The sequence below is a fragment of the Bidens hawaiensis genome, unplaced genomic scaffold, assembly GCF_021521415.1.
Source record: "Bidens hawaiensis isolate Kalapana, Puna unplaced genomic scaffold, B.hawaiensis_p1.1 tig00031117_1, whole genome shotgun sequence".
Classification (NCBI taxonomy): Eukaryota; Viridiplantae; Streptophyta; class Magnoliopsida; order Asterales; family Asteraceae; genus Bidens; species Bidens hawaiensis.
In genome coordinates this window covers 178,340-189,693 of record NW_027495217.1, presented here as the reverse complement: position 1 = coordinate 189,693, position 11,354 = coordinate 178,340, and the positions used below count along the sequence as shown (strand labels likewise).

General features: G+C 31.9%; 1 protein-coding gene across 1 annotated transcript; it reads right to left on the bottom strand.

Annotated features, from left to right (window-relative positions):
• Positions 1-7,695: 7,695 nt before the first annotated feature.
• On the bottom strand, positions 7,696-11,130 carry LOC143581623 (large ribosomal subunit protein bL21m-like). The gene is made up of 6 exons (XM_077064373.1): positions 10,617-11,130; positions 10,200-10,279; position 9,719; positions 8,385-8,486; positions 8,133-8,207; positions 7,696-7,825 (listed from the first exon to the last, which is right to left on the bottom strand). The coding sequence occupies exons 1-6, from the start codon at positions 11,037-11,039 to the stop codon at positions 7,727-7,729; spliced, it is 780 nt and encodes a 259-aa protein (XP_076920488.1). The 5' UTR covers positions 11,040-11,130; the 3' UTR covers positions 7,696-7,726.
• Positions 11,131-11,354: the final 224 nt, after the last annotated feature.

Genomic DNA, 11,354 nt, shown 5'->3' with positions numbered 1-11,354 from the left:
ACAACCTTTAAAGATAATACTTCCGGTTAATTTAGAACAAAGATTTATTATTAGAAATCATTCGTGTCCATGAATTGATACTTAGTTCTTACCAATACTATCCTACACATACGATAGGTATACTTGCCTATATGTGTGTGGTTTAGTCTTAGTAGAAATCGTTTTTATAAATTTAAAACACGGTTTTGTGTGAAAACAAATTAAAGCAACATTTTGTTATATACAACACGCATCACACACCACATGCTTATGTGTCAAAAACCTTCTTATGTGGCCAAATCGTGGCAACATCATGCTTATGTTGATGTCGTGGCATGCTTATGTGTCAAAAACCTTCTTATGTGGCAAATACGTGGCAACATCACACCTATCTGGCAGATTGCACCACCACTATCATGGCATCCACCACCATCACCACCTGTCACCACCCCCACCATCGTCACCATCACTACCATATTCATGCGGGGACAATTTAGGGTTCTGCCTCGTCAGACTATCGGAGGGGGGCTTCTTTGACCGTATATAGCCATCCTAGAGCCGAACATCTATGTTCCTCGAACACTAAAGAGAGGAAGAGGAATGCTAATGAAGGGCCAGTGCTGCAATTCCAGATTCCGACGACTTGGTACGTTTTCCGGGTGCTGAAAATCTAGATTTCGGTGACTTGATATGTTTTCCAGTGACAATCGGTTTTCCGGTGAAATCTACTTTCTGGAAATACCACGTATTGCCAACGAAACAGATATGTTGGACACAGGCGGTGGTGGTACTACAACTCATGCAAGTGACGGCAGATATCGGAAGGTGGGTCTAGCAGAAATGACCGAACAAGACCCTAATTCTATCAATTGTATTGCTTAGGCGATGGCGACGATGGTGGGTTCGGCGGGTAACGGAAGGGGTTTGGTGGGGAGGGTTTGGCGATGGTGGTCATGATGATGGGGTGGGGTGACGTGGTGGTCGTGGCAGCGGTGAAAAGAAAATCGTGATTAGTTTGTAAAAGTCTAAGAGTTTTATGGCCGAAATTGAAAGACTAAAACTTTTTGTGCAATTTGAGTAAGTACAAAAGTTTTAAGGCCAAAGTCGAAACTCTTGTGACAAACGTTGAAAGGGCAGAAGTAAAATGTAAAAGCTTTGTAGTCAAAATATAAAGGCACAGTGTTATGACAAAAGTTGAAATGACAAAAATATTGATGTTGTTTAATATATACAAAGTTGTGCGGCCAAAGTTAATATATAAAAAGTTGTGTCAAAGTTTTGTGACCAAAATGTAACATTGAAAAAGATTGGTGGCCAATATTAAGAAACAAAACTACATTGACAAAGATTGGTGGTCAATATTAAAGAAACAAGATTTTCAAAGTTACCTTTTAATATATAAATAGATTTAAGACCCGCGCTTTGCCGTGGAACTACCACCCTGCGGCTTGTTAAGCGTTAAAAAAAGTAAACGCTATTTATATCGAGACGTTGATAGAAATAAAGATGTCGCAATGGAAAACCCGAATATTATAAAACATCATGTTCTTAAAGTTTTAAGAGAAAAAAAGTTTATAAAAAAATCAAAACCTTGAAGTAGCTTGAACAGTTTACATGTGTGCTTCGATAACTTATACATTATGACACACATCTTCGTTTTGAATGAAATTTATATCAAAACATAGATAAATATAAGCTTGTCGTAATGGTATATTCTGAATTTTATAAAAATCAAAATTTATAAAGTTATAAGAGGAAAACAAGGACAACAAAGTAATGAGATCGTGTCACAAAAAACTATAGGTAAATTTTGAGGGGAGTAAAGTATACAAATTTAAGAGGTAAAAGTGTAACATTGTTGTTGAAGATTTGGTTTTGTTAATTTCTATAAAACCTACAGTGTGAATAAAGAAAATATGCATTACAATATTGTACTACATGCTTAACATTTTGTACGAAAAAAGAATAGTAAATATATGAGGAGAGTAGAATCTCTTTTTTAATAATAATAATAATAATAATAATAATAATAATAATAATAATAATAATAAGATTGTTACCCAATACAATACCATGTCCGAGATTAATTATATAAATTTCCAGGGGTTAAGTTCAAGTACAAGCATGAGATTATAAATTATCAGGGGTTAGATTCATGCACAAGCATGATATTAACAAATATCCACCCGATTACTTGAAACCTATACCAAACAGGTGTACCTGGATCAACACGTAAAATACATAAAGAAATAAGAACAGTAGTATTGTAAATGTTTAAAGTGATAAAAATATTTATAAATTGAAATTATAAGGATGATATTAAATACATCAAGTCGGTTAATGTCAAAAATGACGGGTATATAATAATGGACATGGATGAAATATGGTAAAAGAGACATTTTTAAGATAGATTGAAATAAAGTTGGAGTGTTTATGGTCCGGTTTTTTACGGTTTTTAAATCAAATCGTAAGCCAAACATTACTATTTTGAAACCGAAACCAAACCGTTGAACTTTTCAAACTGAGCTAAACCAAACCAAACCATTAGTAACGATTTGGTTTCACGGTTTGGGCTTCTTGGATTTATACAAGATATCCAAAACAAGTTATATTATGATATTGAGTAAGGACGAGAGTGACCACTACTGGGATTATGGGAAATGAAACTGATTTTAGTGTTTTAATGTCTTAAAATGCAACGGCCTATTAGAATTTATGCAATTGAAAGTTCAGCTAGCCCAATTTTCTTTACTGTTAGAATTATATACCTTACATGCACTAACAATTTTAATTCAATTATGTTTACTAGTAATTTGTGGGTGTGTAAATATTAAGAAATTAAATATAATTAAAGGATACGGTTCGTTCTAGTTTTATACGGTTGGTTTTCGATAAAAACCGTAAACCAAATGCTGACCGGTTTGGCCGATTTTGAATCGAACCATAAACACCCCTAAAATCTTACTAATCTATTAAAGCAACACAATGTGTACATATGTCAATCACCTAGTTTGTTCACATAGAGTTTCAATTTCCATTTATCTAATTTCCATATATTATCCATTAATTTTTATTAATAATACGTTTCAAACCCAAAATACTTGCCAAAATTATATAGGTTTTACTTTATACAATTACACTTTTAAATTTCCTAATTATGGCCATACATTATTGCACTACAAATTTAGTAAGAATATGTTTTCAAACCCAAAATACTTGCCAAAATTGAAATAATATATTCCATTCAAATTAAAATCCATGATATAAATTACTTTTAAAACGATGATATTGATTTACACCATTTATTCAACAATAAATTATTTTTTGTTTCTACATAATTTTAATTATAATTTATGATATTTTCCAATTGCAATATATTTTATTATACGTGTCGAAAGCTTTGGACAATATTTAGTGCATTTTAATAACTTTTAATAACATTTAATATTTCAATTATATTATAGAATTTACCTACAATTTTAAACTCAAAAATTCCTTTCTTCTTGTTGATGTTTTTGTTTCATGTAATCTTTTTATGTTTCTATTTAGTTAATATGTTTGTATTTAATTAATGCTTGTATAAAGTTATTATACTTTGGTTGGTAACATTTGAAAAATTATAAAATTATAAAAACAATGTTAATATGTTAAGGTTATTTAATAAGATTTAATTTAAATTTAAGTTTTCAATTATATTACATAATTTACCTACAAATTTATATCAAAATACGTTTTCAAAAACAGATTTAAACAAAAAATATTTTCCATTATAATGCATTTAACTCTTCCTATATTTAAGCTCAAACTAAAAATAAAATTGATCTTAAAATAATTAGCATTTATACCCATACCCATTTTTATTTAGACGATATTTAACAAAAATAGCCATATACCTAATGACTATATAAGCGACATATCAACCATGCATTATTCTTCACCGTGTTCAAAACATCTATACCATCACAATTTAATTTCTCTACAACTAACTGAAGTTTTGTATGCTATTTTTTAAGTTTTCCAACTTATTAATTTATTCTTTCAATTAATTTACAAATAGTATTATATTGTAATTTATTTTGTTTTTTCACATGACAATGATGGTTCACAACTTTTCCATGCTTAATGAAATTGATGTACTTATAACATCTTCATCTACAGTTAAGGTTTAAGTCTAAAGGGTGTCGATGGTAAAGGATAAGAAATATGCCAATGAGAACTATTAAATTGAAATAGTGGTCATGCATAAATCGGTAATATTTGTTTGTTTTTTCTTGTGTTTTTTTTAAATTAATATTACATATATTGATTCTTATATATTTTTTTAATTGACAAGAAAATTGAATACATTCTACGGTTTTCAAGCAAGATATTTTCCGCTTTAAAATTTTTTTTAATGGCAATGCAAGTTTAACAATTATGAACCCTAACCTTGGTTTAATTAAATGGGAATAACTATACACTAATTGATTGTGCTAACAAGTTAGCATTGAATCCAAACTTCTATTTCTCTTTTCATTCAAAAACATACGAATTTTACAAAAGGATATGTTGATATCATGTTAAAATTCATTTAAAATATGTATTTTTTTCTATAATTTTTGTCCGTGTGATAAACAATTCTCTAATTGACTAACCCATGTCAAACATTTCTCTTTTTATTAAAAAATAATTAATTTTTTTTATAACCAAATCTTCGTCATTGCAAATTTAGTTTTAAAATTTGTTACAACATTTTGTTATAAATTATTTTTTTATACACATAAAATTTAATATAATAATATTGGTATGTATGTTTTTTTTTAAATAAATTAAACATTAAATTTTGATTTGCAACTTAAAGTTAACACTGCTTAAATATATCAAAAACTTATTAAAAAGAATAAATAAAAATGATTATATGGAATAGATAAATTTACGTATTACTTATAGAAATTTTTTTACTTTCATAGAATTTTTCAACATTATGTAACAGGGGCTCTAACCTAGTAAACTATATTGGCGTACACTGGAATAAACTATACTAGCGTTCATCATTGACGAAGGATCTTTATGGCCCCGGCTCCAACCCCGCCTCCCACATTTTTTCACAGTAGTGTATATTTACCCGTTTTAATCCGTAAAATTTTATACGTAGTGTTAATTTACTCGTTTATATGTAATGTGAATTTACTCGTTTTCGTCAGAAAATTTAAGCCAGCCTCCCATGCGTTTTCGTCCAAACTTCGCCATTTTGGTGTTGATTCAAAGTGATTCACCAAATCACGTCAACTTAGCAGATAAGTTCAAATGAGAATGATTTACTACATAACCAAGTAAAGGTCAATCAACAAGTCAACTCTGTGCTTTATTGCCAACTAATGGTCTACATTCTACAGTGATTGATGAACTTTATGTTGTCATTCCATTACTGCCTTTTACGTCCTAGAATAATCCAAGATTAACACAAATTCAATCTTAAACAAAAGTGAACATTTAAGTGAGTAACGTAAACAACCAGGAATTGTATAAATGTCTCGTATACGGATTGCTTCTTAGTGGGTCCCAAATGAGTGTTTACACAACTTTCCCTCGCTATTTATGATGTTTTTTAATATTTAAAAAACATATGTTAACATAATAAAAAGTCCAACTAAGTTAGGGAAACCTCACGGGTCCATTAATAATATGTTACCAGTAACATAAGATAAAACGCAACTAATAATACCCTTTAAGGACTTTTAAAGAAAACGGTCGTGAGAACCCATTAAAGAAAACTCAGCAGGGGGGTCGAGACCACTAATACTATGTTAAAGAGTTGGGGCCAAGTAAAGCGTAACTAATCTTCTAGACAGCGGACCTTAAGAGATTAAGGCAAACATCCAGTAGAATCTGGATACGAATCTAAAACCTCTACTAGATAATTTACGTTTACGATTTTGTGACTTTTGAAAGTAACAAACAGTTAATACCAACAGCAAAAGTAAAGGCCACACAATGACACAAGATGGCTATATGCTGTAGCATAAGATCAACAAAATAAAATATTTATAAAGAAACAACCAACAATGGTAGATGAAGACCAAGACATATGTATTGTGATGTTGAATGGGGTAGGCAGGCCAGTTAAAAGGAGGGGAAAAGTTTAATATTATAAGTGAGAAACACTGTGTTTGATGGTGAATTATTGAAGTGGAAAGAAAGGGAAGTCCACTAGAACAACAATGGATTAACACATAAGTGGAACCACTAAAATGACCTTCCAAGAAAGTGTTTTAATAAGCAGATGGTTGGAAAATAAAGTATCTCAACTTGGCACTTACACTTAGTTTTATTAATAAAAAATTCTGAAGAAAAGGGTAATATTCTCTAATAAACAATTGGATTACAAAAGTTACACTTCAATATATAGTAGTGCTCGCCCATTGTCTGTCATATTGCCATAAGATTTTATGAAATATGTCTTTTTCATAAGATATTTGATTACTATTCATCTACTTGGACTATTTACAAGGTTATTTACAAATTTTTATCTCATACAAATTGTATATGTCATGTCTGTTGTTAAACATTGTTATATTCTATAAACAGACTCATGCTATGCGTTTTGTTTATATAATTATTTATACATTTATTAGTTAGATCCCACCTTTTATCCTAATATTTCATAACTAAATAATTTAGTTTTTAATACATTGATTCGCGATAAAAGCATATAAGATGAAACTTCAATTTAGGGGTGAATAATTACCGAACCGTTAGCCAGACCGAACCAAAAACCGACAAAATTGAACTGAAATTAAATGATAACCGAATTAAACGAAAAGCGGTTATTGGCTACTTTTTGTACCCTTGGATAACCGAAATGAGCTGAACCATTCATATTTTCATATATATTTACATCTTCATTTCATGTATTTATACATCCACTTTATGTATTTCTAAGTAAAAGCTTTAGCCAAAGTTTGATTTTTGTTATTAACCGAAATTAATCGAACCAAACCCAAAAACTAACCAAATAAACCGAAAAACTGATTGGTTAATTCGATGAAGGCTAATAACTGAATGACGAAATGCATTACAAGGATAAATATCTTTTTTCCATGACAAACTCAAGCAATGGGGTGGTTTAATCTAGCAATGGCACCTTTGCCTTGTCCATAGGAATCCCATGTGAACATTGCTTTTATCCAAAGAATGCGCTTCAAGTGCATATAAGGCTGTCCTTTAATCATGGCCACTTTGTATGACAATAACAAATGATTTAAGCATAACCACTTTGTATGTCTGTAATCCTTAAACACAGACAGACATAATTACAGCAAAAGCTCATTCAACCAATTTGGTTATTTAACAGTTCGGTTTTGATGGTCTGTCTGTTCACGATTCGGTCGATAGTTAGAAATTTGGAACCAACTCTATAGACCAAACCGATCGTTATCCTTAATATTTTCATTTTCAAAATATATCCAATGTAAATGCCAACATGAATTGTTCTGGCAGTTTTAGAAAACCAGCAAATACAAGCTTTTGAACAAAAAGCACTATAAACTTAATATATTCAATACAAAAATTGCACAATCTAGTACAAAAATGCGAGCTTATTAATACAAAAATTGCGCAATCTCTTGTAGGACCAACAAGTCAACAAGAAGGGTGATTGGAGCCCTTAATATCATTAGCAAAATATTAAATAAAATAAAAAGGTTGGCTAAAACGATTAATTTAAAGAAAAAAGGCGGAAAGTATATCACCTACAACAAAGTCCATCCTATGCAGCAACTGCTGCTTTTTCTACCTTCTTTGTAGGGGTTGGCATTTCTGGCTTTTCAATCCCTTGTATATCAGTTATCCTCAGCTTTGTCAACTCCTGAAAACATAATATATTATTATCATTATTTTAAATTTATAGCATATTTACCCGAATAGACGGGTTGGGTAATGAGTTAAAACAGATTCAGGTCAAACTGAACCGTTCACTGTGGACTAAAACGATATACAATAATTTGAGTTGTGGATAAAGCGATTAAGGCGGCTGTGTAAACTAAAAGTACACTTTGGGCAACTTTTAACCCGAACCGTTTTCTTTTTAGTTTTTGCATATTTTACCAATTAGAAATAAAACATAACAAAATCCAGATGAAACCATGTATAATTGTAAAGTGATCTGACTTTACCTGTCTATGACCTTTTGTTCGTCGATAATTCTTTCGTCTCTTTTTCTTAAATATGATTACTTTTGCATCTAAAGCCTGCAAACAGCATGAAAAGAAAATGAATTGATTTTCATAATAAATCACAAACTATATGTTTCCAATCGATTTCTAGTGTTTGTCGAGGTATTTAAAAGGGGTAACCTGATTGAAATAGAAGTTCAAATTTATATAAATATAATTCCCTAAGAAAGTATATTTTCAAATTATTCTTACATGCTCTTCTACAACTGCGTGAACTGCTGCCTCGGGCAATACAGGTCGACCAATCATTGTCTGAGTCTTGGAACCGAGCATGAGAACTTTATTTATAATTATCTGTGCAATAAAAAGGCGTCATAAATTAACTTATATTATTTTATATACGAAATGTTTATGGCAATACATGATAAAAATAAGTCAAACTCAATATATAATTCCTAACATCAGTCAATGCATTGCAACAAATGCATCAGCACCTATGGAAGGTGCACCGTGAAATAAGCAATGAGATCAAAGCTCACACAAGAAAGCAAATTTTAATAATAAAAAAGCAAAACAGTACGCATAAAGAAGAGCTTTTTCTAGTACCAGAACCTCAAATAACTGTGTTATAAAAAAGAAAAGTGAATACTTTGTTAGATACTACTTGGATGATCTAATAAACTCTCTTTGGTAACTAACAAACTTTGGTTATGGTGGTTTCTCGAATGTTTTTAGTTATTTGCAGTGTTTGATCGTGAACTTACATAAACAACCAGCCCTAAAAGGGATCGTTGTAATGGGATGATTTGACAAATAAAAAGAGTATATAATAAAACATACAAACTATAAGAGGAACCTGCAACAATATCAGATCTACAAACGTTAATAAGAAAATAATTCCTTAAAAGAAAGAAGAGTATAACAGGACGATACACCTGCGGGGAGAGGAGTAGCAAAGGAAGTAAAAAAGCAAAAAGCCGGGAACAGCGAAAGCACCTCACTGGAAGCCAGGCATCCGTTTCTTTTAAGAAAACAAAATGAGCAATAGTCATCAGGTCCATGTCAACAGCAGAACCAATAAACGTCTTGTTGCTTTTGTTGTTAACGAGTACGTGGTGGCTGCTATTCATTTTGATTTCTTTATGAAACGAATGGTGAGATTCCAGTGAGATGCTTTCGCCATTGTCCGGTGCTTACCCTTTGTACTTCCTTTGTTGCTCATCTCCTTGCATATGCTGCTTCCTTTTGCACTCCTCTTTTTTATCACAATTATTTTTAGAACCAACTATGTAGATTTTATAATGTTGTTTCTTTTAAATTTTGTTTGTTCCATTTTATGCCATTTTTGTTTGTCACACCGTCACAAATACCCCTCTTGGTCCATGTTTTGCATGTAATTTTTTAATCTAGCATCACAAATAACAAAATATATCTTCACAAAACCATGGTGACCGAACCTTATTAGGTACAAAAAGGGGATTTTTGATCAAGAAAACAGAGTTGGGATCACGAGATCATCTCATATTATTAACTTCTCGTAAAAACATAATGCTGTTAATTTTTAAAAAATTCAGTGCAACTCACACCCTTCACCAGCTACCTTGCACATCAACCGGGTCCGGTCATGATCAGGTAATGGCCCGGGTGATTTGGCTCATGAATAAGTTTGATAAGATTGATGTTACTAAGGTACTTAGATTATTAACATCTTACATTTGTCATTATGTTGTATGATTTTATTGTGTATTCAAGATTGTTCTTTTGTACTCCATCCTTTCAAAGAAATCTAGTTGGTGTAAATATTTTTGGACAAAATGTGACGGTTCAACATGTTCATAAGATATATTTCAGTCTGACTTTTGTTTTCACTAGGTGTGTAGACGTGGCGAGCAGAGCCCAATCCAGGCTACCTTTTATAAAGCTCGAGTTCGGCTCATTTTATAAATATTCTACAAAAATGTGCTATACACGTATCTAGTTTAAAGAACAAATTTACATTCTTTTTTTTTGGTTGCAATACAGGACATGTGTGCATATATATCTATATGAATTTGAGCTTAACAAAACTTATCATTCACTTCACAAAACTTCAGCTTTTCTGTGTATATGCAATCCCCATTGCTCACCTTACACTGATGCGATCCACTCTACAAAGAATAAAAACGAAAAAATAAAACATAACCAAATCATTATACCTATATACACATTTTACATCTACATCTTCATTTCAAACATATGCATTCAAGTTTCATAATCACTATATCAAATAACTCAAAAACACAGTTGACACTTCTAAACATGGTTGCAAAAAAATCCCGACTATGCCCCGATAATACCTGTCAATCCCGAATAATCCCAAATACTTGCAATTAATCCCTAATAATTCCGATTAATCCCAGATAATTCTGTTAAATCCCTGATTATCGCTAGTCCCCACCCCACTTTTAAACATAATTATACAACCAAATATCCAAACTTAACAACCTGAATAACAGCAAACACAGGCTCATAATCCTTAAAAACCCGATCCGACCGCTCGAGCTGCCCGATCACCTTATACCCAATAGCAGCCGCCTCACTCTCCTTCTCTTCCGGCGAATACTCCTTCTTTCCGGCAGAACTCGTCTCCATTTCATCATCTTCTTCTTCATTTTCATCAAATTCACTGTCATCTTCTTCGCTGCTATTGTGCCGATCGGACGAATAATAGCGATGGGTAGTGAAATTAGTTAGTGGGTAATTGAAATCAGGGTTTGAAAGCGTGTAACGGTGAGATTGGAAGGGTTTAAGGGGCAAATTGGGGATCTGAGAAAGAGTTCTGAGGTGGTGGAGAGATGATGGGTTAGTGTAAAGTTTTGATTTGTAGAGTTGGTGTGTTAGGGTTTGAATGCATCGTCTGTTCGCCATTGTTGATTTTGGGGTTCTGGTTTTGGATTTCAATTGTGAGATTAGGGTTTATGGAAGTGTTGGGGAAGGGCACATTGTGCATTAGTATTTGTACGGGTGAGTAAAAACCCAACTATAACTAAAAACAAACACAAATAGAAGCCGGAAATAAATAATCCCAATAATCCAACGTTTAAAAATCATTATCAATGGTTCAACATTTTAACTATTTTTTTCTTGATGGGCATCTGTTAAAAAACCTTGAGCGTCGTTTCAAACATGTTTTAGGGCTTTTGATCGGAAGAATGATACGAGTCGACTGATATAAAACTTATC